Raw genomic sequence first — 26,713 nt, 5'->3', positions numbered from 1 at the left:
TTCATGACAACTAAACCAGCCCTGCAGGAAATATTAAAGGGGATCCTTTACGTGGGAAAGAAAGACCAAAAACAACAAAGACTAGAAAGAACAGAGAACGTCACCAGAAGCACCAACTGTACAGGTAACCCAGTGGCACTAAATTCATATCCATCAATGGTCACTCTGAATGTAAACGGACTAACTCCTCCAATCAAAAGACAGAGGGTGTCAGAATAGATTACAAAAAATAAACCCAAATCGCATCTCTATGCTGCCTACGAGAGGCTCATTTTAGACCTAAAGACACCTGCAGGTTGACGTGAGGGGACGGAAAACCATCTATCATGCTAACGGATGCCGAAAGAAAGCTGGAGCAGCCATCCTTCCATCAGACAAAGTAGATTTTAACCAAAAAATGTAACAGGAGATGAAGGAGATGTAACAGGAAATGTAACAGGAGATATATATATTTTTTATTAAAAAAAAATTTTTTTTCTCTCTTCTTTATAATTTTTTATTTTTTATAAACATATATTTTTATCCCCAGGGGTACCGGTCTGTGAATCACCAAGTGCAGCCACTCTGGAAAATAGCATGGAGGTTCCTCAAAATGTTGAAAATAGAACTGCCCTATGACCCAGCAATTGCACTACTGGGTATTTACCCTAAAGATACAAACGTAGTGATCCAAAGGGGCACGTGCACCCGAATGTTTATAGCAGCAATGTCCACAATAGCCAAACTATGGAAGGAACCTAGATGTCCATCCACAGATGAATGGATCAAGAAGATGTGGTATATATACACAATAAACAAAATTTTTTAATAAACATATAATGTATTTTTATTCCCAGGGGTACAGGTCTGTGAATCACCAGGTTTACACACTTCACAGCACTCACCATAGCACACACCCTCCTCAATGTCCATAATCCCACCCCCTTCTCCCAACCCCCCTCCCCCCAGCAACCCTCAGTTTGTTTTGTGAGATTAAGAGTCTCTTATGGTTTGTCTCCCTCCCAATCCCGTCTTGTTTCATTGATTCTTCTCCTACCCACTTAAGCCCCCATGTTGCATCACCACTTCCTCATATCAGGGAGATCATATGATAGTTGTCTTTCTCCAGCTGACTTATTTCACTAAGCATGATAAGAAGGGTACTATGTTTTAATTGAGCAGTTTATCCATCAATAAGATCTAACAATTGTGAATATTTACGGCCCCAACTTGGGAGCACCCAAATATATAAATCAATTAATAATAAACAAAAAAGAATTCATTGACAATAACACAACAATGGTAGGAGACTTTAACACCCAACTTAGAGCATGGACAGATGATCTAAGCAGAAGATCAGCAAGGAAACAAGGGCTTTGAATGATACGCCAGACCAGATGGACTTAACAGAATACTCCGAACATTCCATCCTAAAGCAGCAGAGACACATTCTTTTGAAGTGCACACGGAATGTTCTCCAGAACAGGTCACACACTGGGTCACAAATCAGCTCTCAACAAGTACAAAAAAAGCTGAGATCATACCATGCGTATCCGCATACCACCATGCTATGAAACTTGAAGTCAACCACAAGAAAAAATTTGGAAAAACCACAAAAATGGAGGCTAAAGAACATCTTGGTGAATGGGTCAACCAGGAAATTAAAGAGGAAATTTTAAAAATACAAGGAAACAAATGAAAATGAAAACACAATAGTCCAAAACCTTCGGGATGCAGCCAAGGTGGTCCGGAGGGGGACGTATATTGCAATACGAATCTACCTCAAGAAACAAGAAAAGCCTCAAATACACAACCTAACTTCACACCTAAAGGACAGGAAAAGAAAGAGCAAATAAAGCCTAAAGCCGGCAGAAGAAGGGAAATAATAAAGATTAGAGTGGAAATAAACAATATAGAAACAAACCAAAAGCCTCAGTAAAACATACCAACAAAACCAAGAGTTGATTCTTTGAAAGAATTAATAAAATGGATAAAATCCTAGTCAGACTTAATAAAAAAGTAAAGAAAAGGGACCCAAATAAATAAAATCATGAATGAAAGAGGAGAGATTATAACCAACACCACAGAAATAAAATTATCAGTGAATATTATGAAAAATTATATACCAACAAACTGAGCATTCTGGAAGAAATGGTTAAATTCCTAGAAACTTACAAACTACTAAGCTGAAACAGGAAGAAACAGAAAATTTGAAGAGACCTGTAACCAGCAAAGAAATTCAAACAGTAATCAAAACTCTCCCAACAAATAAAAGTCCAGGGCCAGATGGCTTCCCGGGGGAATTCTATCAGACATTTAAAGAAGAGTTTATACTTATACTTCTTAAACTGTTCCAAAAATTAGAAAAGAAAGGAAAACCTCCCAACTCGTTCTACAAGGCAGCCAGCGTCACCTTGATCCCCAACCAGACAAAGACTCCACTAAAATAGAGAATTACAGGTTAGGATCCCTGATGAATATGGATGCAGAATTTTTCAACAAGATACTAGCAAATTGAATCCAATAGTACATTAACAGAATTACTCACCACAATCAAGCGGAACTGATTCCTGAGCTGCAGCGTGGTTCAATATTTGCAAATCAATCAATGTGATACACGACTTAATTAAAAAAAGGACAAGAATCATGATCCTCTCAGTAGATGAAGAAAACACAGTTGACAAAATACAGAACCTTTTCTTGATAAAAATCCTCAATGAAGTAGGGATAGAAGGAACAGATCTCAGCATCATAAAGACTGTATCGAAAGGCCCACAACTACTATCATCCTCAATAAGAAACAACCGAGGGCTTTTCCTCTATGGTCAGGAACAAGAGAGAGATGTCCACGCTCACCATTACTGTTTAACATAGAACGGGAAGGTTTAGCCTCAGAATCAAACAACAACAACAACAAATAAGAAGTATTCAAACTGGCAAGGAAGAAGTCAAACTTCCACTATTTGCAGACAACGTGATACTCCATGTAGAAAACCCAAAAGAATTCCACCAAGAAATTTCTAGAACTGACACATGAATTCAGAAGTCATAGGATATAAAATCAACATACAGGAATTCATTGCATTTCTATACACCAATAAAGAGGCAGGAATCGATCGCATTTACAATTACATCAAAAAACAGCAAGATAGCTAGGAATAAACCTAACCAAAGAGGCAAAAGACCTAGTATTCTGACACTACAGAATATTTATGAAAGAAATTGAGGAAGACACAAAGAAATGGGAAAACATTCCATGCTCATGGATTGGAAGAACAAATACTGTTAAAATATCGATACTACCCAAAACAATCTATATATACGTTTAAGGCAATCACTACCAAAATAAACCCAGCATTTTCACAGAGCTGGAACAAACAACCCTGACATTTGTGTGGAACCACAAAAGACCCTGAATAGCCAAAGCAACCCTGAAAAAAAACAAAGCAAAGCTGGAGGCATGACAACTCTGGACGTCAAGCTCTATTTCAAAGCTGCAGTCATCAGGACAATGTGGTACCGGCACAAGAACAGACACAGAGATCAACAGAACAGAAGAGCAAACACAAATGAACTCACGACTATACGCTCAACTCATCTTTGACAAAGCAGCAAAGAGTGTCCAATGGAAGAAGCACAGTCTCTCCAACAAATGGTGTTGAGACCACGGGACAGCCACATGCAGGAGAATGAAACGGGACCATTTCCTCACACCACACACAGAAATAAACTCAAAATGGATGAAAGACCTAAATGTGGTAAGATTAGGCTCCAGAACAGCAAAGTACCAGGTAACAGCAGCAACGCCCACGACACAGGGGCGGCAAGTAAGAAGGAGCGCAGAGAGGTGAAGTGACGGACTCTGACGCCCTCTCGGTCCAAGACAGACGACGCAGAGACACAACTTCTAGTCAGCCCTGACGAGCCACTTCAAGCAACAGAACCTTTGTGTACTTAGGGTAATGGAGTCTTCAGATCTTTAGTATAAACTGTTTGGTCTGAGAATTCCTTACCCCGAGAAAAGGGCCCGACAGACCAGGGCAGCTTGAGTCGGCAGGACAGACAGCTGGAGAGGACAGAGCTGAAGGGAGGGGCCTTGGGCCGCACGGGTCCCGCTCCCGGGTCTGACAGCGCGAGCGTAAGGACGGTACTCACGGGAAAGGGAAGGACCGTCTGCAAGGACTAGAGGGGTGGGGAGCCCAGTGGCCCCGCAGAAAAGACGAACTTGAAGGCGCCTCTGAAAACTGTCAAAATGAAACACTCCGAGAAAAAAGAGTTAACAGTAGAAAGGCCAGCAGGGAGCTGGGGACATCTCCGGTCGTCCCACAGACGTGTGGAGGAGACCCCGAGAGAGAGGAGGGCGTGGGGTGGGAGCAGAAAATGTATCTCAAGAAATAATGGCTGAACACCCCCCAATTTATTTATTTATTTATTTATTTATTTATTTATTTATTTATTTTTAAGATTTTATTTATTTGAGGGAGAGAGAGAGCACATGTGTGCACAAAGCAGTGAGGGGGCACAGAGCGAGAAGCCAACTCCCCGCTGGGCGCGGAGCCCGTCCCAGGACCCCGGGATCATGACCTGAGCTGAAAGCACATGCTTCACGGACTGAGCCCCCCAGGTGCCCTGAAACGCCCCCAGTATCGTGGAACTGAGAACCCCTGCAGGGCCCCAAGCACAAGCCACATAAGAAAACCACACCAGGGCACGCTGTCCCAAGATGCTCCGACCCAGCCGTACAGATACTGCCCTGACGCAGCCCGTAAAGGAAAGGGCGCGTCACACTCAGACCAAGACAAGGCCGGCTGCGGGTTTCCTGCTGGAAACGAGGCGCGCGACCGGGCCGTGGAGGGACATCACGCGTCGAACAGGCTAAACCCAGACGAACCTGTCAAACCACCGCGAACCCAGCAGGAATCCTCTCAGAACCGGACCGTGTGCAGGCCCGTTCAACATCGGGTGTCTGAAGGAACCTCCGGAGCGGCCTGTGCAACGAGCAGTGCTCGAGGCGGCCAAGGACGTCCTGTGAGCAGGACAATGGTGCCGGGCAGGAGTCGGAGTCTGGACACAGAAACGAAATGCACCATGAATGCTAGCGATGTGAGTGGGGAAATAAGATTTTTTCTTATGTCATCTCTTTTAAAAACATAAGAATGAGCTTTCACACAAAAACGATGACACTGTACCGTGGAGTCTATGACCTGTGCCTATGTGAGATGTGTGACACAGCATTAAGGCCAGGATCGGGGAGAAGACAGCGCGTGCCCAAGGCTCTCGAAATCCCTGCGGAGGGTCACTCGAAGGTGGGCTGTGGGAAGTTTATAAACCTGAGTTCAAAAGTAACAAAATAAAGGGTGATGGCTAAGAAGCCAACACAGGAGATACAGGGGAATCATAAAAATCTTAAGTGAGTCCAGAAAAAGTCAGAAAATGAAGGAAAAAGGAAGAAAGAATATGGGGGACTGATAGAAACAGCTATGTGACAGATTTAAATCTAAATACATTAATAATCACATCGAATGTAAATTGCCCCAGTATCCCAAGGAAAGACTATCAGGTTGTATTAAGAAATCCAGACCTGGGGCGCCTGGGTGGCTCAGAGGTTAAGCCTCTGCCCTCAGCTCAGGTCATGATTGCAGGGTCCTGGGATTGAGTCCCGCATCGGGTTCTCTGCTGGGCAGGGCTCCTGCTTCCCGCTCTCTCTCTGCTGCCTCTCTGCCTACTTGTGATCTCTCTCTCTCTGTCAAATAAATGAATAAAGTCTCTTAAGAATTAAAAAAAAAGAAATCCAGACCTACAAGAAATTAATTTTAAATATAAAATAAAAACAGCTTAAGAGTAAAAGGATGAGAAAGATACACTTGGACTAGCTAATAGGATGAAGAAGATACGTTAGATTAGCTAATGCTGATCTAAAGAAACCGGGGGTGGCTGTGTTAGCATCGGGCAAAGCAGAAAATGCAGACAGAAGGGCCTCTAGAGATAAAGAAGGCCACTTCATAATAACAAGGCGCCCAACGGATCTGGACAGCATAACAATACTAAACACTTATGCACCCAACAACAGAGTTTCAAAACAAACAGAGCTAAAGCGAATAGAACTTCAAGGGAGACCGACAAGTCCGCACCACACTGAATTGCACCGACTGTAAGAGACAAGATTAACACACACAAGTCCATTTTTCCTATACACTGGGAATAAGCTGCACCGCAAGCTAATGTTAAAGCCTGTAAAGCAGTACAGAAAGCTTGGCACACTTCCGGATGAGTCTGACGGGAGAGCTGTAAGCTGTGCCTTGAGAACAGGCACCACGACACACTAAATGGACACAGCTGGGGAGAGGCCCTGGCTCTCGGGTCCAACGGCTCCATTCTGTTAAGCTGTCATTGACCTTCAAATTAATCAACAAGTTCCACACCAACGCAACCAAAACCCCAGCAGACTTCTTGTGTGGAAAATCAGCAACTGATTCTACAATTCGTATGGAAGTGCAAAAGAACCTAGAATAGTCAAAACAACGTTGAAAAGAAAAACAGGGTTGAGGACTAGCACTGCCTGATGTCAGGGCCGGAGCGATCGGGACTGCATGGAACCAGCACAGAGATAAACGCACGGATCCGTGGAACACAACAGAGCCCAGAAATAGACACGCACAGACTCGGAGGACTGGGTTTTGAAAAAGGGGGAAGGCAGATCACTGGGGAATTAACAAAACTTCTAGAAGAAAATACACAAAAGATCATGTGATCTCGGGTTAGTCAGCGATTCCTGAGCTGTGACACCACTGAGTGTGGCCGTGAAGAACAAACTGCATCAAGACGAAACACGTGCTCTGTGCAAGGGACGTCCCCGCAAGACTGAAAAGACGAGCCGCAGCCTAGAAGGACTTACTCGTGGAGCACACGTCTGATCGAGGACTCACGCAGAACATGTCTGAGTGTCCTCAAAACTTCATAATCTAAAAAACCACATTGAAAAATTGGCAAAAGTTTTGAGTACACACTTCAGAAAGAAGGTAGAGATGCCCCTTGAGCCCCAGGAAGGATGCACGGCGAGCTGCGCCCCGGGACGGCTGAAGTGAGCAAGACTGAGCAGTGCCGCATGCTGCTGAGCACGGGGCGTACCTGGCCGTCGGCGCCGTGCAGGCACTGGAGAATGCAGCAGCCCCGGGTCGCCTGCGGGGCCCAGAGGGTTAAAGCCTCTGCCTTCGGCTCAGGTCATGATCCCAGAGTCCTGGGATCGAGTCTCTGCTCCGCGGGGAGCCTGCTTCCCTCTCTCTCCCTGCCTGCCTCTGCCTGCTTGTGATCTCTGTCAAATAAATTAAAAAAAAAGAAAAGAAGGAAAAGAATGCAGCAGCCACTTTGGGAAGCAGTGTAGACACGTCTTAAAAAGTTCAACAGACGCCTGTCACTCCACTCCCAGCTGTTTTACCCGAGACACACGAGAGCAGGAGCCCTCACGGAGACCAGTGCGGGATGCTCAGGTGCCCGCCCCACCAACACCTCCTCGCTGGGGGTTGGGGCCGCTCCCTGGGCTCAGCTCCTCACAGTGCTGGGGGCAACCCCTGGGGTTGTGACACGCCCGGCACCCAGGCGGCCTCTTCCTGACTCCTGGCGGGGGTCCTGCATGGAGTCTCTGCGGGGCTCCCCTCGTCCCCCCTGGGCACTGCCTCTCTGGCCCAGACTATGCTCCCGTCACGGACCTCAGGGCCCCTGTCTCCTGTCACCCCAGGGAGTCCCGGCTGAGCCCTCATCCCCGGCCACTGCCGCAGACCTGCCGCTCACGACGGCGAGTCGCCTCCCCAGAGCTCAGACCGGGAGCCGTCCGGCCTGCCGGGCCCCTCTCTTCCACAGCCCACTCTGACCTGCCGGCCATCCTTCAATCTTCAAGATGCTTCTGGAACACGGTGTTCCCTGGCCCGAGCCCTACCTTCCGCTGGTCCCTGCAGCCTCCTGTCCCCAGCGGGCCTCACGGGCTCCACTCCCGGCTCCCCGCGCTTCTGTCTCTCCCTGCACAAGCTGCAGCTGCCCCTCGGCCAGCTCTTCTCCGCCAGAACGCGCCCCTCGGGGCCACGCCTTGTCTGAGAGCCACGGCACTTCTGACGCCCTCCACGCTGCGGCCTTCTCCTGCTTCCGTGGCTCCTTTTGTTTCTAAGATACTTATTCAACCCGTCCACTGGCCGTCCACAGCTCCTGTGCCCGGAGGAAGGCCTGGGTCCACTGCGGCCCCACCAGCTCCGGCCCTGAGCACAGCCCCTCGGCCACGCGGCCTGGGCACACACAGCAGACAGGAAGGGCCTCGGTCCTTGTTTGCCGTGAGCGAGTGTGGGGGCCATCCACGGGGGGGCCTGTGTCCCGCCCCCGCCAAGAGCTTCAGGGTCCAGAAGAGGCACACGAGGCTTTCCAGTCAAGCACAGGTGGGCAGAGCTGCCCGTTGCGAGCGAGCGGGGCAGGCAGCCGTGCAGGGACCGGGCCGTGCCCACACTCCCGCCGGTCAGCGGCTCGGCCAGCGTGCGGGGCCGGCCTCCAGCACATAGCGGCGGTGGGGGGAGAGGTGCGTTCTACGAATCAGAAGCAGGATCTCCCTTATTGTCATTTTAGGAAGTTCTGCAAGAGCAACACTAGAGTGACCTTGCAAGTCAGACATTTAATCAGGGTGGGGAGGGGACGAGACGGTGACCCGTGATCAGCCGGTGCGTGTGTGCGTGTGTGTGCGTGTGCGCGTGTGTGCGTGCAGCGGAGCCAGCGGCGCTGGGGGGCACAGACAGGAGCAGGGCCAGTGAGGGCAGCACACAACGTTTATTGAACTCCAACATGGTGCAGAGGTGCTACCTGGCCAGCCCCCCGGGAGATGCCTGGGGGTCCCCGTGTGCGTCTCCGCACGTGACAGACAATTCAGCGCAGTCCGGACTCCAGCACCCCCGCCTCGCCTGCACCCAGCCCAGGACCCTGTCTTCCACTCTCCCTCCCCTGCCCGATGCAGGCCTGCGTGGCTGGGGCCGAGGGGGCACAGGCCTGCGGGGGCGGGCGGAGTCGGAGGGGTGCTGAGTGGGACGGAACCGCTCAAAGCAGCCACGTTCTAGACGGTCTAGGACAGACGGCTTGTGGGCGGTGCTGTCAAAACGCCAAACTAATTCTTCAACAGGTACACGGACACTAAGGGGCAGTATTTCTAAAACGTCACAGATGGGAGCGCCCCAGAGCGTTTAAAAGAACTAACACGGCATGCCGATGCACGAACACACGAGCATAAAGTAAGCGCGAGAGAGGGACCGGGGACCGAGCCTGAGCGGACGGGTCTCAGACAGATCTGCTCTGTCGCTGTGTGTATGTCTGTGGCACAGGTAACCTCCGTTAATAAAGAAAACCTCTATTTGTATCTGCGACGGACGGCGGGCGGGCGGTCTGTACAGCGTGTGCAGCGGTGCAGGTCAGGGTCCCCGGAGCAGAGCGTCGGGCGGGATTAGAGCGCGCCCATCCCAGTGACCTCAGATGTCAGCCTGGAGAGAACAAGGCAGAGGGGAGACAGGTGACGATGAGCTCGTAAAACAGGACGGGAAGCGAACGGCTCGCTGTGTGCGTCCTCACGGCCCCCGCCCCCGCCCCCGTCTTGCGGGTCAGAAGTGGTGGCCGGGAGCTGGAGACCGAGGCGGGACGGAGGGAGGGGCTCACTGGGACCACGCTGGAGCATCTGTCTTCCCTGTCACCACGCCAGGGTGTGTCACTAACCGCCTGGACAAGCTTCGGCCACCATGATCCTCCCCGAGCTGAGTGTGTGCCGAGTCCTGGGGAGGCCCCCAAGGGAGGACAGCGGCTCTGGGAGGGGCGCCGGCATCACGCTGCCCATGGTACGCAGTGGGGGCCGCAGTGGGGGCCGCCTCTCCTGTCCACCCGGCCTCCCCAGACCCCGGCCTGATGTTCTGAGTTAAAAAGCAGGGTCTGGCCCCGGGCGTGGTCACTCTGTTCTCTGGCATGCCGCTGGGCTGGGAAGCTGACCTCCCCGCCCCTGGTGTCCCCTCTGACCCTCCCACATGCCCAGATTCGCGGCTCGGCGGGGGCTGGGAGCTGGCCGTGTCTTTACAGCCACGGGGCGTGTGCGAGAACAGAGCAGTGATGTGCTCTCCGAGACTCTGTAACCCAATTACCCCAAGCGTGTGGCTGACCTCAGGCCGTGTAGCCCCCCTCTCGCCCCCAACCGAGACTGCAGGGTGAATGGTCAGGTGTGCGCGTGCAGAACGGGGGTAGGGCCCCAAGTCTGTGTGGAGACTGTCTCCGCCACATCCCACCCCCAAGCCCAGGTGGGAGAGAGAAGCCACCAGAGAGGACCGGGCACAGTCTGGGCTCCCGTGATGGCGAGCCCGTCCCTCTGAGCGTCGTGTCCAGCCAGCGACACGTTGGACGCGACACGCTGGACGCGACACGCTGGACAGGGCCCTGTGCACGCTCACCTGGCATTGATGAGGTACTGGGCAAGGCTGATGTTGGCTGGGGTCCCCGTGATGGTGATCTGGCGCTCGGATGACCCTTCTGTGGCATTGGCAATTTTGATCTGAGCTCCAGACATCTGTCGGATTTCATTGATTTTGGTCCCTTGGCGTCCAATTATGCAGCCTATTAGCTGGAAAAAAGGACGGAGGACTTCCTCAGAGAAGAGCCCCCACCCCGAGCTGAGTGTGCAGAGTCCTGGGAGGCCCCCGAGGGAGGGCAGCCCAGGCGTGGTGCCCACCACACTCCCCCCTCCCCCTCCCAGCAGGATGAGGACCGGCCCCCACCCCCCAGGAGGCAGGGCACCAGGTAGCTTTCCCGCTGGGGCTGAGGCTGCGGATGCCCGGGCTCTGCCTGCCGTAGCGAGTCCAGACAGGTCCCAAAGGGGAGAGGCACCTGCCGCGTCACCTCCCCTGCTGTGCTTTGGGGACCCGGGAGCCAGGGAGCATGCAGGCGTCGGCACTGGGGCCCTCTTGGCGGTGTCCTTGGGGTGGAGGAATGTTTGTCTGAAGCCAGAGTTTAAAGGTTTTTGCTGCCTGAAACCCATCTTCTGATGAACTTGGTGCAATTCTGAGGACACACGCTCCCTGTGCTTCCCACGGTGTGAACTCTGGCCACCCTAGGCCATCTGAAGGAACAGGCGGGTCACCAAGAGTCAAGCAGCCAGAAGGGTAAGAGCCAGGGCTCCCTGGGACAAGAAGCAGCCACACACGGGGCTGGACTGCAGCCCGAGTTCTAGACCGGCTCTCTGGGGCAGCCCACCTTGCTGTGTGGGGGCAGCTAGGGCCTGAGAGAAGCCTCCACAGAGGCGGCAGCTGGCACCTCTCCATGTTCCCTGGGGGCAGAACCGAGTCCCTGCCTGAGCTGGGGCCGCTGAGGTCAGCTCCGAGAGCAGTCATGGAGCAGGGGTGGGGCCAGTGCAGCAGCGTCCAAGTCTGCCTCCGGGACCTGGGGGGGAAGCCGCCTGGCCGGGAGCGTCAGCTGTGCTAGAAGCCCGCTTCTGTCCACGCGTCCGAGGGTTAGAGGGAGCCTGGAGCCAGGCGCAGGGTAGCCAGCAGGAAGGAAGCCCATTTACAAACACAGATGCCCCTGGACCTATGCAGTGACAACAGCTCTTGTCCCTGAGGTGACCTCCAGCTTCTCAGCTCTGCCCTCCTTCCCTGGGTGAGGTCAGCGGCCTCACTAGACCGTCAGAGTCTCTGCAGATGTTCAGAAAGCCTCCACCCGAGGACCGCACGGCTCCCCCCACCTCCTGCCTCGCCCCGAGGTCTGTGAGGGAGCAGCCACTCTCCCCGGCCTGGAGCCTCGACTCGTCCTTCTCTGGCAGCAGAGACGCCGCGAGGGCTGCCTTCCGACCCCGCCAGGAGAGGCAGGGGCCTGCTGGGCTCGTGGGCCGCGTGGGGGCGGCAGCACTGGCCCCTGACGGAGGGTCCCCAGAAGATGCTGGCACTCAAGAGGATCCGCACACTTCCTTGACCTCCAGCAGCCTAACCTCCCTTCCAGAAGCTTCCCCCTCCAGTGCAAGTGCTGTTTGCCGAGCCTCCTGCAGAACGGGCTTGCTTCCTCCTCTAGGAAGCCACCTGAGGAAGCCGTCTCCCCTGGCACGGGGGCCCCGCATCCTCAGATATCTTGCCCTTTCCATTTCCTGGCTGAAAACGTAGTCGTGTCCAGCCTTCTCTTCCTCCCTGGGGCCTCATCCCCGAGGGGCCCTGCGCTGCCCCCCAGCCGGCCTGGGGCTCCTGATGCCGCTCAAACTCCTTACTCATGTGTGGAACGCGACCCTCTTCCAGAAAGAGCTGAGGCGGAGTGGGCGCTAGTGACACCAACCCCGGCCGAGCCCCCGCTCTCCTGCTCGCCCCTCGACCCACACCCAGCTCTCTCCTCTTACCCAGCGGGCTGCCACAGGGAGCCCCGAGGGAAGCCACGGAGACACTTTCAAGCACCGTGGTTCCTCTTTGCGGCACCCCAGGCTCTGTGGGGACACACCTGTCCTCTCTCTCATCCTAGAGTCACCTGTATGAGACCTTAGATCTCTGGGTGAATCTGGGGTTGGGACCAGAGACAGGGCCCAAGTGTGGGGTGACCACAGGCACAGGGCCTGCGAGGACCCCACTGTGACATCAGCCACAGAACCCAAGGCCAGATGCCGCCAGCAGCAGGTCCCACACGGTTGGCGGCTGTGCCCCGGCCTGGGTCCCCATGCTACGGAGCCTACATATGGTGGCGCTTACCACGCGCCTCTGCCCGCTGGAAGGTCCTGCTGTGGTGGTGGGGAGACCCCCCCGGCCTCCCTGGGGGGCCGGGGGGAGCGCAGGAAAGCCCCCCAGCAGTGGTGTCACCAAATCCTCCTCCCAAGAAGGGGGCCTCTTTCTGAGGGACTCCCCGGGAGGGCACGCTGCCCGCTCTCTGAGCCTCAGCCCCTTCCTCTTGCTTTCTGGGCGCCGGTCCCTTCGGGCAGGGAGCCTGGGACAGAAGCCCGCCCGTCGTGAGCGGAGCGGCCTCCGTCAGGGCCCGGCATGAGCGGAGCGGCCTCCGTCAGGGCCCGGCGTGAGCGGAGCGGCCTCCGTCAGGGCCCGGCGTGAGCGGAGCAGCCTCCGTCAGGGCCCGGCGTGAGCGGAGCGGCCTCCGTCAGGGCCCGGCGTGAGCGGAGCGGCCTCCGTCAGGGCCCGGCGTGAGCAGAGTGGCTTCCGTCAAGGCGCAGAGGAGAAGCCCCGTGCGCGCAGCGAGTTCCCTGCCTCTACCCCGTGGGTGACGCCTCGGGGGGCTGCTGCGACCAAGCTGGTCAAGGACCATCTCGCGGGACGGCAGGGTCGGGGCTCCCTTGAGCGGACCCCCACTCCCGGAGACACAGGAGCGCGTCACCTGCAGCCGGACGTCAGGGTCCCGAGGAGGGCGGTGGGGGAGGTGCCTCCCTCGGTCCTACGCCTCGCTCCTCTCCCGGCCTGCTGCCCGTCCCTGTCCACACGCAGGATAGGCCAACCCCTGACGCCACAGCTCTGCATTTCTCGTAGGGCTTCCTGCCTGGCTGGTGCCAGGGGCAAAGCAGAGAAGGACCTGGAAGGCCTCGGCTCCATGGCAGAAAAGGCAACTGACACGTGAGCCGAGAAGGCCAGTCCCCCAAGCAGCCGCCTTCCTGTGCGAGCCCTACCTGAGCCGCTGCCCCTCAAGGACACGTGGCCCACACCCCCCCGGTGTCTGGGTTTCAGATCAGAGTCCGCGTCCTCAGGATCATCAGGGTCAGAGGACAGCAGGTAGGGCTGAGCGTGTGTCGGGGGGTGGTTCATGAGGCCACTTTGTCAGCGGAGCCCTGCGCAGGGACAGGCCGAGGCACCGGCTACGGGTGTCCTGCTGCAGCAGACCCTCAGAGCGCTCCTGGCCCACGTGCTCCTCAGGCCCAGCCCCGAAGTCCCCTCGGCTCCTTTCCTGTCTGGTCTCTGGGGAGCGTGACGTCGTGTGCCTTTCTGTGGCCGCTGGACCCAGCCGGGGGAAGGGAGGGAGTGGTCCGGGTGGTCGGGGCTGGCCGGGGTGCGGGGATACTCACATCGTTGGGAATGGTGAGCTCGTGAGTGCTGGCCGGGGGGCTGGCGTCCAGACCTGGGCACACCAAGGGGACAAGGTCAGGCCGACAGCAGGCTGCTCCCGACGTGCCCACCCCCACGGCCTCCCACAGTCCCCATGGGCGGGGCACACACGTCCTGGCGGCCCAGGCCCTGTGAGCTCTCAGTCCCAAATGCAACCTACGTCTGGAGGCCCAGCTTCTCTCAGAACAAGGACAAAGAGCCTTAGCAACGGTGACTTTCACGTTTTCATCTTGGACACATGCTGGTTTCACTCCTGCACCACAGTGTGATGTCGGGATGCCCTTCACAGACCTCTGGGGGCCCCCATGTTGGCCAAGTGTGTGCCCTATGGCCCCCTATGTACCCCTAGTACAGATGCCCCTCCACTCCGTCTGTGCCGGCAGAGCCACGGGTCCCGCACGGCAACCCCACGGCCCTGCCCCGCAGCCCCGCAGTCCTGCACTGCCAGTCCTGCCCCGCAGCCCCACAGCCCCGCACCTTAGCATGGCAGCCCTGCAAGCCCCGCAGCACAGCCTGTACCACAGCCTCGCTGCCCTGCCCTGAAGCCTCGCAGCCCTGCTCTGCAGCCCGGCAGTCCTGTACCACAGCCCCACACCGCAGCCCTGATGCCCTGTCCTGCAGCCCTGCCCCACAGCCCTGCAGTCCTGCCCCGCGACCCTGCAGCCCCACAGCCCCACGCTGCCAGCCCCGCAGCCCCACGCCTGCTCTCCTGCCCCGACAGCCCCACGGATTCAACAGTCAACCAGTAAGCCACCAGGCCCAGTAGAGACGGTGCGCTTCTGTGCAGAAAGGGCAGACATGGACCTAATGGATCCCCAGGCCCCCAGTTTTTATCGTGACACTCTCAGCTTGGGGCCTAGTAAATCAGAGACAGCTTCTCACAGGACGAGGTCTACTCCGGCTCCCGAAACAGGACAGCAGAGTGTGCAGGGGCTGCGAGAGGACCAGCGGGCTCCCCTGCCCTCAGCACTCCCGTCTCCTCATCCAGAGGCATCTCGAGCACCAGGTCCGGGCACAGCCGACACCCCGTGGCCCCGGCAGGCCCCGCAGAACCGCCATCGCAGCCCGGCTCACACCGTCGGAGTACCCCGGAGCCAGCGCCCTCTCTTTGCCTCCCTCCGGTGCCTGCCTCTGCCCCTGCCCCTCGGTCCACGCTCCACAGGCCCCAAGAAGCCTAAGGAAACGCAAGTCGGATGCCTTCGAGGCTGCGGCTGCTGCTTCCGCCGGCGCCCACCCTGCCTCCTTCTGCTCCCGCCATGGGCCCCCCTGCCCACCCCACCCCTCCCGTCTTCCTGCTTCCTCCTCCACGGCACTTGTGTCCCCAACACCAGGCGCACTGCGGTCATCAGGCTCTGCCCCGAAAGACCGCAGGGGCCCTCCGCGCTGGGGGGGCCGCTGGCAAGTGCTGAATGAACCAACTCACCGGGAACCCTCATTCCCTTCTGCGCAGCTAAATCTAGTTTCTGTTCTTTATCTTCTTCTCAATACAGTTATCTGACTGTCCAACCGTCCAGCCACATCCCATAAACAGTGACCTGCGAAATGTCCTCTAGGAGATCTGCCCAGTCCGGGGGGAGCCCGACAGGAACGCCCGCCCGGCCTGCTCGGGGAAGGACAGAGAGCCCAGAGTCCTGTCCGCTCACCTTGGCGGACTCTGGCCCAGGGGAGGAAAGGGTCAGACTTCCTGTCAGGAGGGCACGGGAATAAACCGCTGGTTCGCAGACTCGCCCGCGCACAGCCGGCCTTCCTGTCTGGGGGCCTCGTGCCCAGTGAGCCTCCCTCGTGAGATGCGGACGCCGCCCGCGCTGGGACAGGGGTCAAGCCTCGCCCCCCAGCCCGACCTGCTTTGCGAATGTTGGTGACATCGCCCCTGGTCACCACACCTCCTACTCCCCCAGCGGCTGTGTGGGGACATGCGTGTGTGTGCTCTCCCTGTGGGTCCCATGGGGCCTCGGGGCGGGAGGTCATCCCAGGGACGCCTTAAAGCGGCCACATGCACACACGTCCCACAATCCTTGAGGCCTGCAGGCGGTGCTGGGGGAGCTGGGTCAGGGCCGGTGGGCGGCTGGGGGAGTGGGGGTTCCGTGTCCTGGGCAAGCCAGGCCCCTAGGTCCCCAGCTGTCCCTGGGAGACGGTCGCTGGGTGGGAAGTCACGGATGAACTCTGGCGGGCTCACAGGCATGTGTAAGGGTTGATACCCGTTTCCATCATCAAGTCTGTCCTACATGTTTTTCTCTGATTTTCATTCATTAAATTCTGCATTCACTGCATTGAGGGCTGCACTGAGACGGAACCCACTGGGGTGCGGGCAGCATCAGGGCCGGCATCTCGGCACAGGGCCCACCGCTAGGATCTGGGGCCAACACCTGGAGGGGTGACAGCCAGCGCCTGCTTGGGAGCTCTGACCCCAAGGGGTATGGGAGAGCAGGCGGCGCCCCCCCCGAGGGAACCGACTCTGCCCTGTCACAAGGCTCCAGCAGGGTCACTGCCCCCCCCGCCCCCCTGCCCCCACCGGGCCACGGGGTCAGCCTACCGGAGCCTGCCCTGCGACAGCCCAGGGGATGTTAGCGCAACCAGATGGGAGTGGACAAATCCGGCCGAGGGTGCTCTGCTCCCTGACCGTGTGCATCTCCCACGAAATACACTTCCACAAAGCAGGGTCAGGTCCGTTCTGCACCGCGGCCGCCCGCCCACACACACGCTGCACCGCCACCCTGGGGCCCTCCTGACGGGCAGCTGCGCTCTGAGCGCCTTCTGAGCCGGGGACCTGTCACTGCCTCCCGGAAGCAGCAGCCGGGGCGGACCCACGGGCCATGTGCCCTGATGGTGCTGAGGCGCTCGCTGTCCCCACGGCAGCCGCGACCAGGCCTCCTGGCCCCTCCCCCCGCGAGGTCAGCGACCCCGAGCCCGGGTGGGTCAGGTGCCCGCCTTCTGGGCCTGCCCTCTCTCCGTCTAGGGTGCTTGTGTTTTACCTGACGACTGGCCCATCAGATTTTGAGCTTCTTCGGAGGAGTGTAAAGGCAGCTTTTCTCCTGGAGAGCAAAGAAGAAACAGATTTAATGTTTTGCCCTCAAGGAGATAAGCAAGCTCACTTCAACTAGGGAAGCTCAAGATCTGACTGGCGCACGCGCAGCAGACCAGCGCGCCCGGGGTGCGGTCACCTGCACGGCGGCCGAGGCCACACCCTGCCCTCACCAGGGAGGAAGGGACATCTGGCTGGCCAGACGTGGCTGAGTGAAGGCCCACCCCCACCCTTGTGCCAAGTGGGTGCCGACAGGGACGGTGCCCTGGGCTGGGGGCTGGCTCATCTCGGCTCTCCCTGGGGCGGGGCTGGGTGCCGGCCTGGGCAGGTGTCGCTCCAGGGCTGTGCACTGGCCTCCCACAGGAGGGCACCCCCGGCTGCCTGTCTGGGCTCTTGCTCCTGGACAGAGCAGGCTTCAGGGCTGGCCAAAGGGATGTGTTCTGCACAAGGGCTCCCAGAATGCCTGGGTGCAGCGGACAGCAGGCAAGGACCCTCGAGGGCACAGATGTCCCTTCACCAGGCCCTCGCGAGGTGACGAGCCTACCGCAGGACACACACAGACAGACCTCCCGCCCGGCCCCTGCGACGTGCCCCCTGCTGCGCATCTACACTGCAGCCTTGGCACCCGCAGCTACAACTGTACCTGCTCCGCTCGCCGCCCTGAGAAACGACCGTTCAGAAAGAGTCCCCGGGTGGGAAGAGAGGAGTCAGAGAGGGCAGCTGGGTACGTACCGGGGAAAGCGGGGTTGGTCTGTCCGAGGGGAGGAAAGGGGGTTTGCTGCATGGCCAGCTGGTGGAGCTTGGTCAACTGCTGGGGTAGGAGGGACACGAGAGCTAAGAAGATTATTGTCATCGGGCACCAGTCACACCAAATTAAAAAGGCAGTAACAGGACGTTGCACAAATAGAGGGGCCATGCGGACACATGGCAGACGCACAGCGCAAGGACTTGGCCTGGGAAACCAATGGGCCACGGGGTGGGAGCACCCAGTTCCTTTCCTCTCCTCGGCTCCCCGGCAGCTCACCCAGGCCTGGCGGCAGCAATCCCCAGACCACATGTAGGCGAGGGAGGCCTGCGGAGGCCACTGGGCCCCTTGGCTCTGTGGGGAGGGTCTGAGAGCCACAGAACAGGACCTGCCGGGCCCCGAGGGGCTTCGAGGTCATGCTGTCCTTACAGAATGCACGTGCCTTGTGCCAACGGCCTCTTCTGCACATCTGGCCCCACCCCAGCCCTGGCTAGGCCTGGACCTCGCCCTGAGCCGGCCCTGCCTCCCCTGCAAGGCCTCCCCAAGCTGACCTTCCAGGATCACAGAATGCAGTGCCAGAAGGTTCTGTGGGGGGCAGGTGAGCACCTCTAGGAGGCTGTAAGGGTCTCTAAATGGGCCGCTCTGTCCCTTTGCCCCCCACCTACTGGGCTTTCTTCAGCTGTTTTTATCTGGGCCCCCCCCCTTCTCTCTCTCTCTGTCTGTCTCTTTTTTAAATCAGGCTCCACACCCAGCCCAAGCCTGACGCGGGCCTTGAACTCACGACCCTGAGATCATGACCTGAGCTGAGATCACAAGTCAGACGCTCAACTGACTAAGCCGCCCAGGGTGTCCCATCTGGGCCTCAGTTCTTAGGTCAAAAACCCCAAAGAAGGTAAAGGTAAATGTGGTGAGTCCTGGCCGTATTTTGGGAACCGAAGGCTGAGTGCTGGACACTCGGCGGGATGCCCTCAGGCCTCGCTCACCCGCAGGGTCCGCACCGCAGTCTGGGAAATGTGTCCGCTCCTAACCTCCTCCTGACAGCAGGCCCGGCCCAAACCTGTCCCAGCGCTGCTCCTCCGGGGCCGGCCCCAGAGCCCCGCCGGGGTCAGTGGGCGGGGCACTCAGGGAGGAGCTGGTGTCCCCAGAGAGGGAGGCGGCGCTCCTGCCTGAGGACACACACCGCGACACTCAGAAGCCTTCACAGATGCCCCTCAGAGCGAGAGAGGAGTGGGTCGCTGAGGGCCGTCAGCAACGTAGCGCCACGCAAACACCAGACCCCCTTCTAGCGTGAGGAGGACGCGGCCGCCGTGTCGGTCATGCCGCATGGGTGCGGCCGTGGGCACAGGGGCCACAGTGGGTCGCGCCGCTCGGTCCAGCTCCTGTTGTTCCCGCAGAGTGAGGTGCGTGGACCCCGGCTGCCGCTGGGAGCCAAGCCGCGACCACCTGTGGCCTCCTGGTCAGGCCCTCGAGGTGAAGCTTTCGCCGTGTGAGCCCCTGGGACGTGAGAAAGGCCGCTGCTGCAGAACTGACCACCCTGGTCTTTCCTGGCCGGCTCCTGTGACACAGCTGTCACAGTGTCTGCTTTTGTACCTCCCTTGCCGGACAGAGCGACTGCCTCCAAGTGCAGACTTCTCCCTGTCTTCTGGGGTGCCCCTGACCTGCGGCACTCAGGGTGGGCCTGCTGGGAGCACCGGCCACCCTGACTCGGGGAGGCCCCTCTGGGTGCATCCGAGCGGAGGTCAGATTCAGCTGAGAGTCACTGGTGCGGTGCTGCGGGTCAGGTTTGCACCCAAGGCTGGGGGCTGACCCGGCCCGTGTCAGGTCTGCCCGGGACCTAACATCACTGAGCACAGTGTGACCTGAGCGGCCACTCGTCGAGGAACCCTGAGGAGGCTGTCAGAAGAGCATACCCAGCAAACACCGTCATGGGGACACGACACCCGCTGAAGTCACAGGGAGGAAAGGTAACACATGGTCTGCGCCTGCTGTGCCCCAGCAAGATGACCCTGCAGGGAAGGGACCTGGAGGGCCAGAGACCCCGCTGCGTGGCCTAGCGAAGGCTCCTCTTTAGGCGACAAGTAGGAAAGATGGCAAGTACCCAACAGCATCCTGGGGCTCAAGGAACGAGCAGAGGGGGCACTGCTGGGGGGCCGGACGCACACACTGGCCCCAGGAAGCTACATCTAGCAGGCACAGGTCGCACAGGTCACCTGGCAGGGGCGTGCTCTGAACCCACCTTCGGGCGGAGTTAGAACGGGGCTAAGATGACAAGGCGGTAACGACGAGTTCCTGGGACCGGGCGGAGACCCCGCTTCTGGAGAAGCATGCGGGAGCCTGAAGCAGAGGCCAGGCGAGTCGGGCCCAGGGCTGCCCGGCTGTGGGGGGCGGGGCACGCCGGGTGCTCTGACAGTCGCCCGGATTTCCACGAGAGGCAGCGCTCACACTGGGATGTGGTCTGGAGCATGACTAGCCCCGAAGGGTCCCGGCCCTCGGGCCCGGGGACAGGCCGGTGGGGAGCCTTCGGGTGTCCCTAGGGCTGCGAGGTCGGCTGGCCTGGCCGCTCGGTGCTCCTGTCCCGCCACCTCTCTGGGCAGGTGCTTGGACTCCTCCCTCGGGCAGGCTCTGCTCCCGTCCGTCTCAGGTCCCCACGAGTGCCCAGCTGTGTGTTGGTCAGGACCGCGGGGGACCGCAGGGGAGGGTGGGGCCCTGGCGGCGGAACCGGCCTGGGTTAGCTCCGGCACTGAGCCGCTTGGCGGAGCGGGGCTCGTCTGGTCTCCGCTGCCCCCGTGCTGATCTGCAGGGTGGGGGCATCAGGCGAGCCAGCGGCCGGCCACGCAGTGCTGTCCACCTCCTCTGGGGAGCACCACCACCGTGAACCACGGGGGCTTCCCCCCACCCACCTGTCCGGTGCTCCCGGGCAGGTAAGCAGGGGGTGTGTCCGGTGGGCCTCACGCGCACACGGAGGAAGCCACTGGAGGCTGGAGCACTTGGTGGGGAGCCTCCGCCCGCTGGCAGCTCGGCAGTCCCGGCCCTAAGCTCCGGCTGCGTCTCCCGAAGAAACGGCCCCCAGCGGCGACTCTCCCTCCCTCCGTGTCAAGGGACGTCTGGGGGACTGGCTGGGCGCACGTGCGGCCCGGATAAACGCCGGTCCAGGGAGCGGGAGGGCGGAGAGGCGGGTGCATGGCGGAGGTCACGGGCCTCCCTCTCGTCGTGGTTCTGTCCCGAAGCAGTCAGCACGCCACCTCCTTGGGCTGCCATTTCTGTATTTTTTAAGGAAGGAGCAGAAAAAGTGCCAAGGGGACTCCTACTTTTTGAGATGTGTTTGCCATTAAAAATGCGGACTCCCAGTACTCCCACGTGTCTCCACGTCGCTGGGAGGGAGGGAGGGACGGGCGGCGAGGGACAGGGCCTGAGGCGGACAGCTCTCCGCCCCTCGCCGCCTCCGCCGGATGCTGGATTGGAGCAGGAAACAGATCCGCGATGCGGGCGGAGGCTGAGGCTCACTGGGCTGTCACGAGACGGGCGCGCCGTGCCCCCGCCGCTCGCTGTCCGGAGCGGACCCCCGGCGTGTTTGGGCCGCGTTCATGTCTCTCCTGTGACATGCTCGTGTCCGTGCCGGTCTTCCGCCGGGTGACCCTGGCTTACTCTCAGACCCCTTCCGTAGACCAGGTCTCAGTCCCGCTTCGTTTGCCGGGAGGATCTTCCTCCTACTCTCCTCTGCTGTCCTTTTAGAAGGATGATTTTTAAATTTTAATGTAGACAAATTCACTTGTATTTTCTTCAGTTTGTGCTCACGTTTTGGTTACGGAACCCTTCCCTGACTTGAGAACAGAAAGATCTGTTTTCTTCAACGTCCTGTTTTCCTCTCTTGTGTTGAAATTCTTGGCACGTAAGAAGCGTTCAGGTCAATGTCCCCACGTGGATGACCACGGCCGCCTGTCCTCGCCCCCGCCATCCACACCGGCGGCCGCCTGGCCAGCAGACCCCTGGCTCCCTGAGCAGCACACTGGCCCAGGGTCGCTCCCGGCGCCCACCCCCTCTATCTCCAGCGGTGTGGCCCTACAGCTCGTCCCCGCGTCCGCCAGGACGGCTCTCCCAACTGTCTATCCTTTTCATTGATATCTTTATTATTATTTTTTTATTTTTATTTTTAAAAAGATTTTATTTATTTATTTGACACAGAGAGAGAGAGAGAGATCACAAGCAGGCAGAGAGGCAGGCAGAGAGAGGGAGAAGCAGGCTCCCCGCTGAACAGGGAGCCCGATGCGGGGCTTGATCCCAGGACCCTGAGATCCTGACCCGAGCTGAAGGCAGAGGCTTTAGCCCACTGAGCCCCCCAGGCGCCCGTATTCTTTTCATTGATACCTTGATGATCCTTGGGCTTTGCTCTTCCACATAAATTTTAAACAGCATGTTAACCCCCTGGTAGGATTTTGACTGGAATTGTATTACATTTGTACCTTGATTTAGGAAGAACTGGCATTTTAAAGACATGTCATGTTCCTACCCATGAAACTGGTATTCCTCCCCACCCTTTTTTTGCTTTTTGGTCTTCTCTAACTTTCAATAAAGACAATTTCTTTAAAAAGTCATTTTTAAATTATTGATTTCAACTTAATTGCTTTTGGTGAGAGAGTACAGCCCACAGGATTCCAATTTTTGACGGACGGTGAGTTCTCTTGACGGTGTAACGAGGGACCCTGCTGTGTAGATGTCTCTGGGCCTGACTTCCATGTGGGGTGGAACGGTGTCCAAGCTCCGTCACAGCAGTCGGGGCAGGCTCTCTACTTGTCGTCAGATTTTAACCTTTTTGATTTGTTGATTTTTTTCTTTATATGTATCTGAAGGTATGTTTTAGGTGCAGACAAGTTTTGAACTTGCATCTTCTGGTGAACTGAGCCTTTATTGATACGTAAATGACTAAATGTAGAATTTGCCTTAAAGTCTTGCTTTCCGGCCCAGCCGGTGCGCGTGTTGGTGTGGAGGGTCTCCCGCATGAGTCTCTTCCCAGGAGAGACTCTCCTTCAGTGCCGCTGGGTCTCTGTTCTTTAGAAGCGTCTCTGGGGGAAACAATGCTAGATTTTTTCCATTTTGTTCGTTATTTGTTTATTTTTCATCGTTTTTCTTTTTTAAAGTCTGATAGTCTTATTTTTTAACTGGAAGGTTACTTTTACTTTGATCGTAATTACAAACATAGGGACTAATTTCTGCCATTTTATTTTATCTTGTACGTCTAAGTGTGCTGACTTTCTAAGGTTTCTTTCGTGGTTTTCACACTTTTTCTTCTTTTGTACAGACCCTCCCCCCCTCTCCCTTCAGCACCGGGGTGGAAGTCACGTGAGTAAATTTTTCTGGGTGGAAGTCACAGAAGTCAAATCTTCCCTGTCCGCGGTCACTTTGACATTTTAACGCGTTCATCTTAAGTCTAACCTCCGTACCTCTGCCTCTTCCGGGGTGACACGGTGACCGGCAGAAAGTCCCAATGCCCTTGGTCCGCCCGAAGCACACGTCCGCTGTCTCGGTCCGTCTGTTCTGTTCTGTTAACGCCACGAGTTAGGCGGCCTTGATGCAGGCGCGCAGACAACGGCTGCTTTTGTTCACCTGAATGTTTACGTCCTAACGCGGTCACAACCACCACTATTTCTTGGCCCGTTCTTATGTGAATGAAACAAGTCCCTCTTTCCCGCATCTCTAGTCTTCCCTCCGCGGTCACCGTCCTCCCGAAGGGCCAGGCCTGTGGGTCATGGCTGTGAGTCTGAAAATGCTTGCATTTCGGTCCTTGGAAGATGCTCGTCAGACAGAAGCCGGGCTGACAACTACTCCGCCGCGCCACGACCTCTGGCTTCCGGGGGGGCTGCTGAGATGCCCCACGCTCGCGCTTGCTCCTTGGGAGCATTCCCTTTCTGACTACTTCGGAGTTTTGCTTTAGGTCTTGAAGTCATGCGGTTTTAGATACGTATAAAGTGCATTTCTTTTTGCCTATCTTGTTTGGGAATTCTTGGGATTCCTGAACGTGGGGCTTGGTTTCTTTTATTAATTCAGAGAAATTCTCAGTGCTTATCTCCGACAATCTTCCCTCCCTCCGTGTGGTGACCTCTTCTTGGGGCTTCGATGGGAAGAATGCAGACTCTGCCTCGAGGAGGCAGGCTGCGGGGAGGTCAGCAGGCGGCTAATGGCTCCGCAGGACAGGGGGCTGACAGAGTGCCCCTGGGGTGGGGATGATCTAAGGCGAGCTGGCCTCCTGCCTTTCCCACTGGGGACTTCGGGGGTCCGGTGTGTGGGTCCCTCTCCACGTATCCGAGCTACAGGGTCCTGAGGAAGGAGCAGGGCCGAGGTGAGGCCCAGCAGCAGGCGGCCTGGGGGCGCAGGCTATGCTCCCCACCGTTTCCACTGTGAGGTGCCAGGAGCAGCCTCTGCGCCATCCCCACGGGGCTCCAGAGGTGACTGGCGGTCATCAGTGCAGTTCCTGCACCCCCAGGGACATGTGAGTGGACAACTAGGACCTGAGGTGCCTCTTCCCACTGATGTCTTCTACTTCTGTCGTGACTCCCGTGGCACTGTCTCCCGCTACGGACTCTGAAGAGCACGCTTCCTGGAGCTCCGGGTCACTGGGCGTCGCCGCCAGAAGCCAGTGGCTCTTCGGCTCGGGTGGTGCGCTTCTCAAGTGGCCCCATCCTTGTGTGTAACTGACCACTACCCCGCAGTCAGCACCAGGCGCAGGTGAACGGGCCACCTCTAACAGCGGCTTAGCTTCTGTTTGCTTTTGCTGCCCCTTAGATGTCCCTTCAATGAGGGCGCGCTATGGAGGAGTGATCTGGACCCTCTGAAGACCAGCAAAGAAGAATCGCACATGGGAGCGGTCTGAGACCGACGCGTCCCTGCCGTGTGGTCACGTGAAGTAAGTGAAGAGACACAGCCACTGGGTGGGCAGGAGGACGGGGAGGTTCCCACATCCGAGTCCCTCTTGCGTCCGAAGCCACGCAGACCTGGGCAGGCTGTGTGGAGGTCAGCGGCAGCAGCCCCTGGCTCTGGAGTCCGGCCAGGCCTGGGCCCACCCTCCGCACACCTGGTGTCCTGGTGCCTCTCCTGGTAGGTCCAGGAGGATTCGGGCTAAATAGGTGAGCGGCAGGCAGGACCCTGCAGGGAGCCGGCAAGTCTCCGGGTAGGGTGACCGGAACGCGCTCGTCAACACCAGGCCCAGAGAAACACGTACAGTCTAGCTCTGTATAAAGTCACACTCAGCGCTAACGAACGTGTTTTCTCACAGTCTGCAACTCGGGTCACAGGCCGCTGGAGAGTCCTGTGCTGTGCGTCAGCCACCGTGGCTCAAGCACTTAAACAGCATTCAGTGTATTACAGATAAAGCAGGGCTTCCTACCATTATCCTATCTGCGTTCTGCGAACAAAGCCTTTAAAATCCCTACTGAGTAACACTGAACTCAAGTAAAAGCTGCCTTCCCAGCCGCCTTCACCGACGTCACCAGACAGCGGCTTTATTTTTGTTTGGGACATCAGTAAGATTGTCCAGTCTTCAACGTCTCGAGCCTGCAAGCCACACGCTTCTCAGGGCTCTTGCTACTGAGTCCCAGCAGCTGCCTGGCCCTGGGGGCCAGTCCACACAGCAGAGGGTCCCGCACAGAGAGCCGTTTCCTGACAGTCGACTATCTCGAGTCTCTACCACGTGTAATGAGGCAATTACGCAACAGGGATTATTAATCAGTTTAACCAACCTGAGAAAAAACCCTGCAAAACAATCCGCTTTTAAGAGATTCTGAGAAAATCACAAGAATGACACAACAGCCAAGTAATACAGAAACCAGTCAGCCAGACCGAACGCCTCAGCCTCCGGCAGGTGCACATGCCCACGACCCTGGGAACTGCAGGCCAGAGACGCCTCTCTGTCAGCTCAGAGGCCGCATGAAACCCCAGGCCATCGTCGTTGGGTCTGTGGCTCCCGCCTCAATCTCAGAGCTGTTCTCTGGGGTCAACTGCCCTTTCCCAAGGGCCACACCCCTGTTTTCTGAGTTCCTGAGCTTTCAAAAAGCCAACGAGCCGGGTTTTCCAGTCCGTTCTTGTGCACGTGCCTGCACGTCCAGCGGCACAAGACCATCGGGCCCCGTGTCAGACGAGGCCTGTGCCACCCCAGGGATTAGGCCTGTGACCCACTTGGTTTCTGCTCTGATTTCCCAGCACCCCCACTCAGGGCCGTCTGTGAGGAGCCGTGGAGCCCATCAGAGCACCCGACCCACCCCCACGGGCGCTTCCACTCTGCACGGCATTCCTGTGCTAGGGACGGGCCACCCCTTCTCCCAGGCTCTAACATCTGCACCCCCTCATGGGTGCAGTGGGTGGTCGCCCAGATGACGAGGGACGGGGCATCACCCACCTGGAGCTCCGGGGCCTGCCCCTGCCTGCTGTGGGGGGTCTTAGGACCAACCCCCACTGCTCCCTCCTTCTCTCGGGCAATGCTGTCAGCCTTCCTACGCTACGAGACTTCAAACAGGTTTTAAAGCTGCTGAGGGTTCTTTTGAGAAGGCTGAGTGGGTTCACACCTTCCCCACCTCCCCCACTCCCGGGGTCTCTAAGAAACACAGAGGGCAGAGCACCCCTGGTAACACGGAATGGGACGTGGGGGTCACTAGCAGAGGCCAGGCTTTGACACGTGTTCTCAGGGGGGATGTCGAGGTGGCTGTGGGCTCGGCTGGGCGGGCAGGGGACGCGCGTGAGCAGGCGGGCAGAACGCGTGTCACCGCACCAACCGGCTGAACTCAGACAGCTGTGCCCCTGCCCGGCTTCTACCCAGCAAGGAGTTAGGGCCCTCGCAGCGTGTTCTGGGCAGGAGGAGGACAGCTTCAGGAGTGGGGGTGGCCACGGGCAGACATGGGGACTAGAGATTTA

At 57.6% G+C, this 26,713-nt stretch overlaps 1 protein-coding gene and 1 long non-coding RNA gene across 16 annotated transcripts in view; one reads left to right on the top strand and one right to left on the bottom strand.

Moving 5' to 3' along the window:
- Positions 1–8,762: 8,762 nt before the first annotated feature.
- The window catches only part of PCBP3 (poly(rC) binding protein 3), a 252,640-nt gene continuing 234,689 nt past the window's right edge, over positions 8,763–26,713 (bottom strand). For 5 of the 12 annotated variants that reach the window (XM_032357545.1, XM_032357481.1, XM_032357574.1 and 2 more), the window contains 5 exons: positions 17,803–17,881; positions 17,021–17,080; positions 14,009–14,061; positions 10,431–10,600; positions 8,763–9,482 (listed from right to left, as the gene is read on the bottom strand). In XM_032357545.1, coding sequence (XP_032213436.1) covers positions 9,446–9,482; positions 10,431–10,600; positions 14,009–14,061; positions 17,021–17,080; positions 17,803–17,881 — 399 coding nt within the window. In that variant the 3' untranslated portion in view covers positions 8,763–9,445. The remainder of the gene's footprint in view (positions 9,483–10,430; positions 10,601–14,008; positions 14,062–17,020; positions 17,081–17,802; positions 17,882–26,713) is intronic. The other 7 variants (XM_032357500.1, XM_032357536.1, XM_032357583.1 and 4 more) reach the window with 3 other exon arrangements.
- On the top strand, positions 12,600–16,238 carry LOC116598571. Of its 4 annotated transcripts, none has more exons than XR_004289106.1 (3): positions 12,600–13,211; positions 13,479–13,718; positions 15,539–16,238. It is a non-coding gene; the product is annotated as an uncharacterized LOC116598571 (long non-coding RNA). The 4 variants fall into 4 exon arrangements; XR_004289109.1 differs by having other exon boundaries at positions 12,600–13,215; XR_004289101.1 differs by having other exon boundaries at positions 12,600–13,276.

This window comes from Mustela erminea, chromosome 1, assembly GCF_009829155.1.
Source record: "Mustela erminea isolate mMusErm1 chromosome 1, mMusErm1.Pri, whole genome shotgun sequence".
Lineage (NCBI taxonomy): Eukaryota > Metazoa > Chordata > Mammalia > Carnivora > Mustelidae > Mustela > Mustela erminea.
This window is presented reverse-complemented; position numbering and strand designations above follow the sequence as displayed.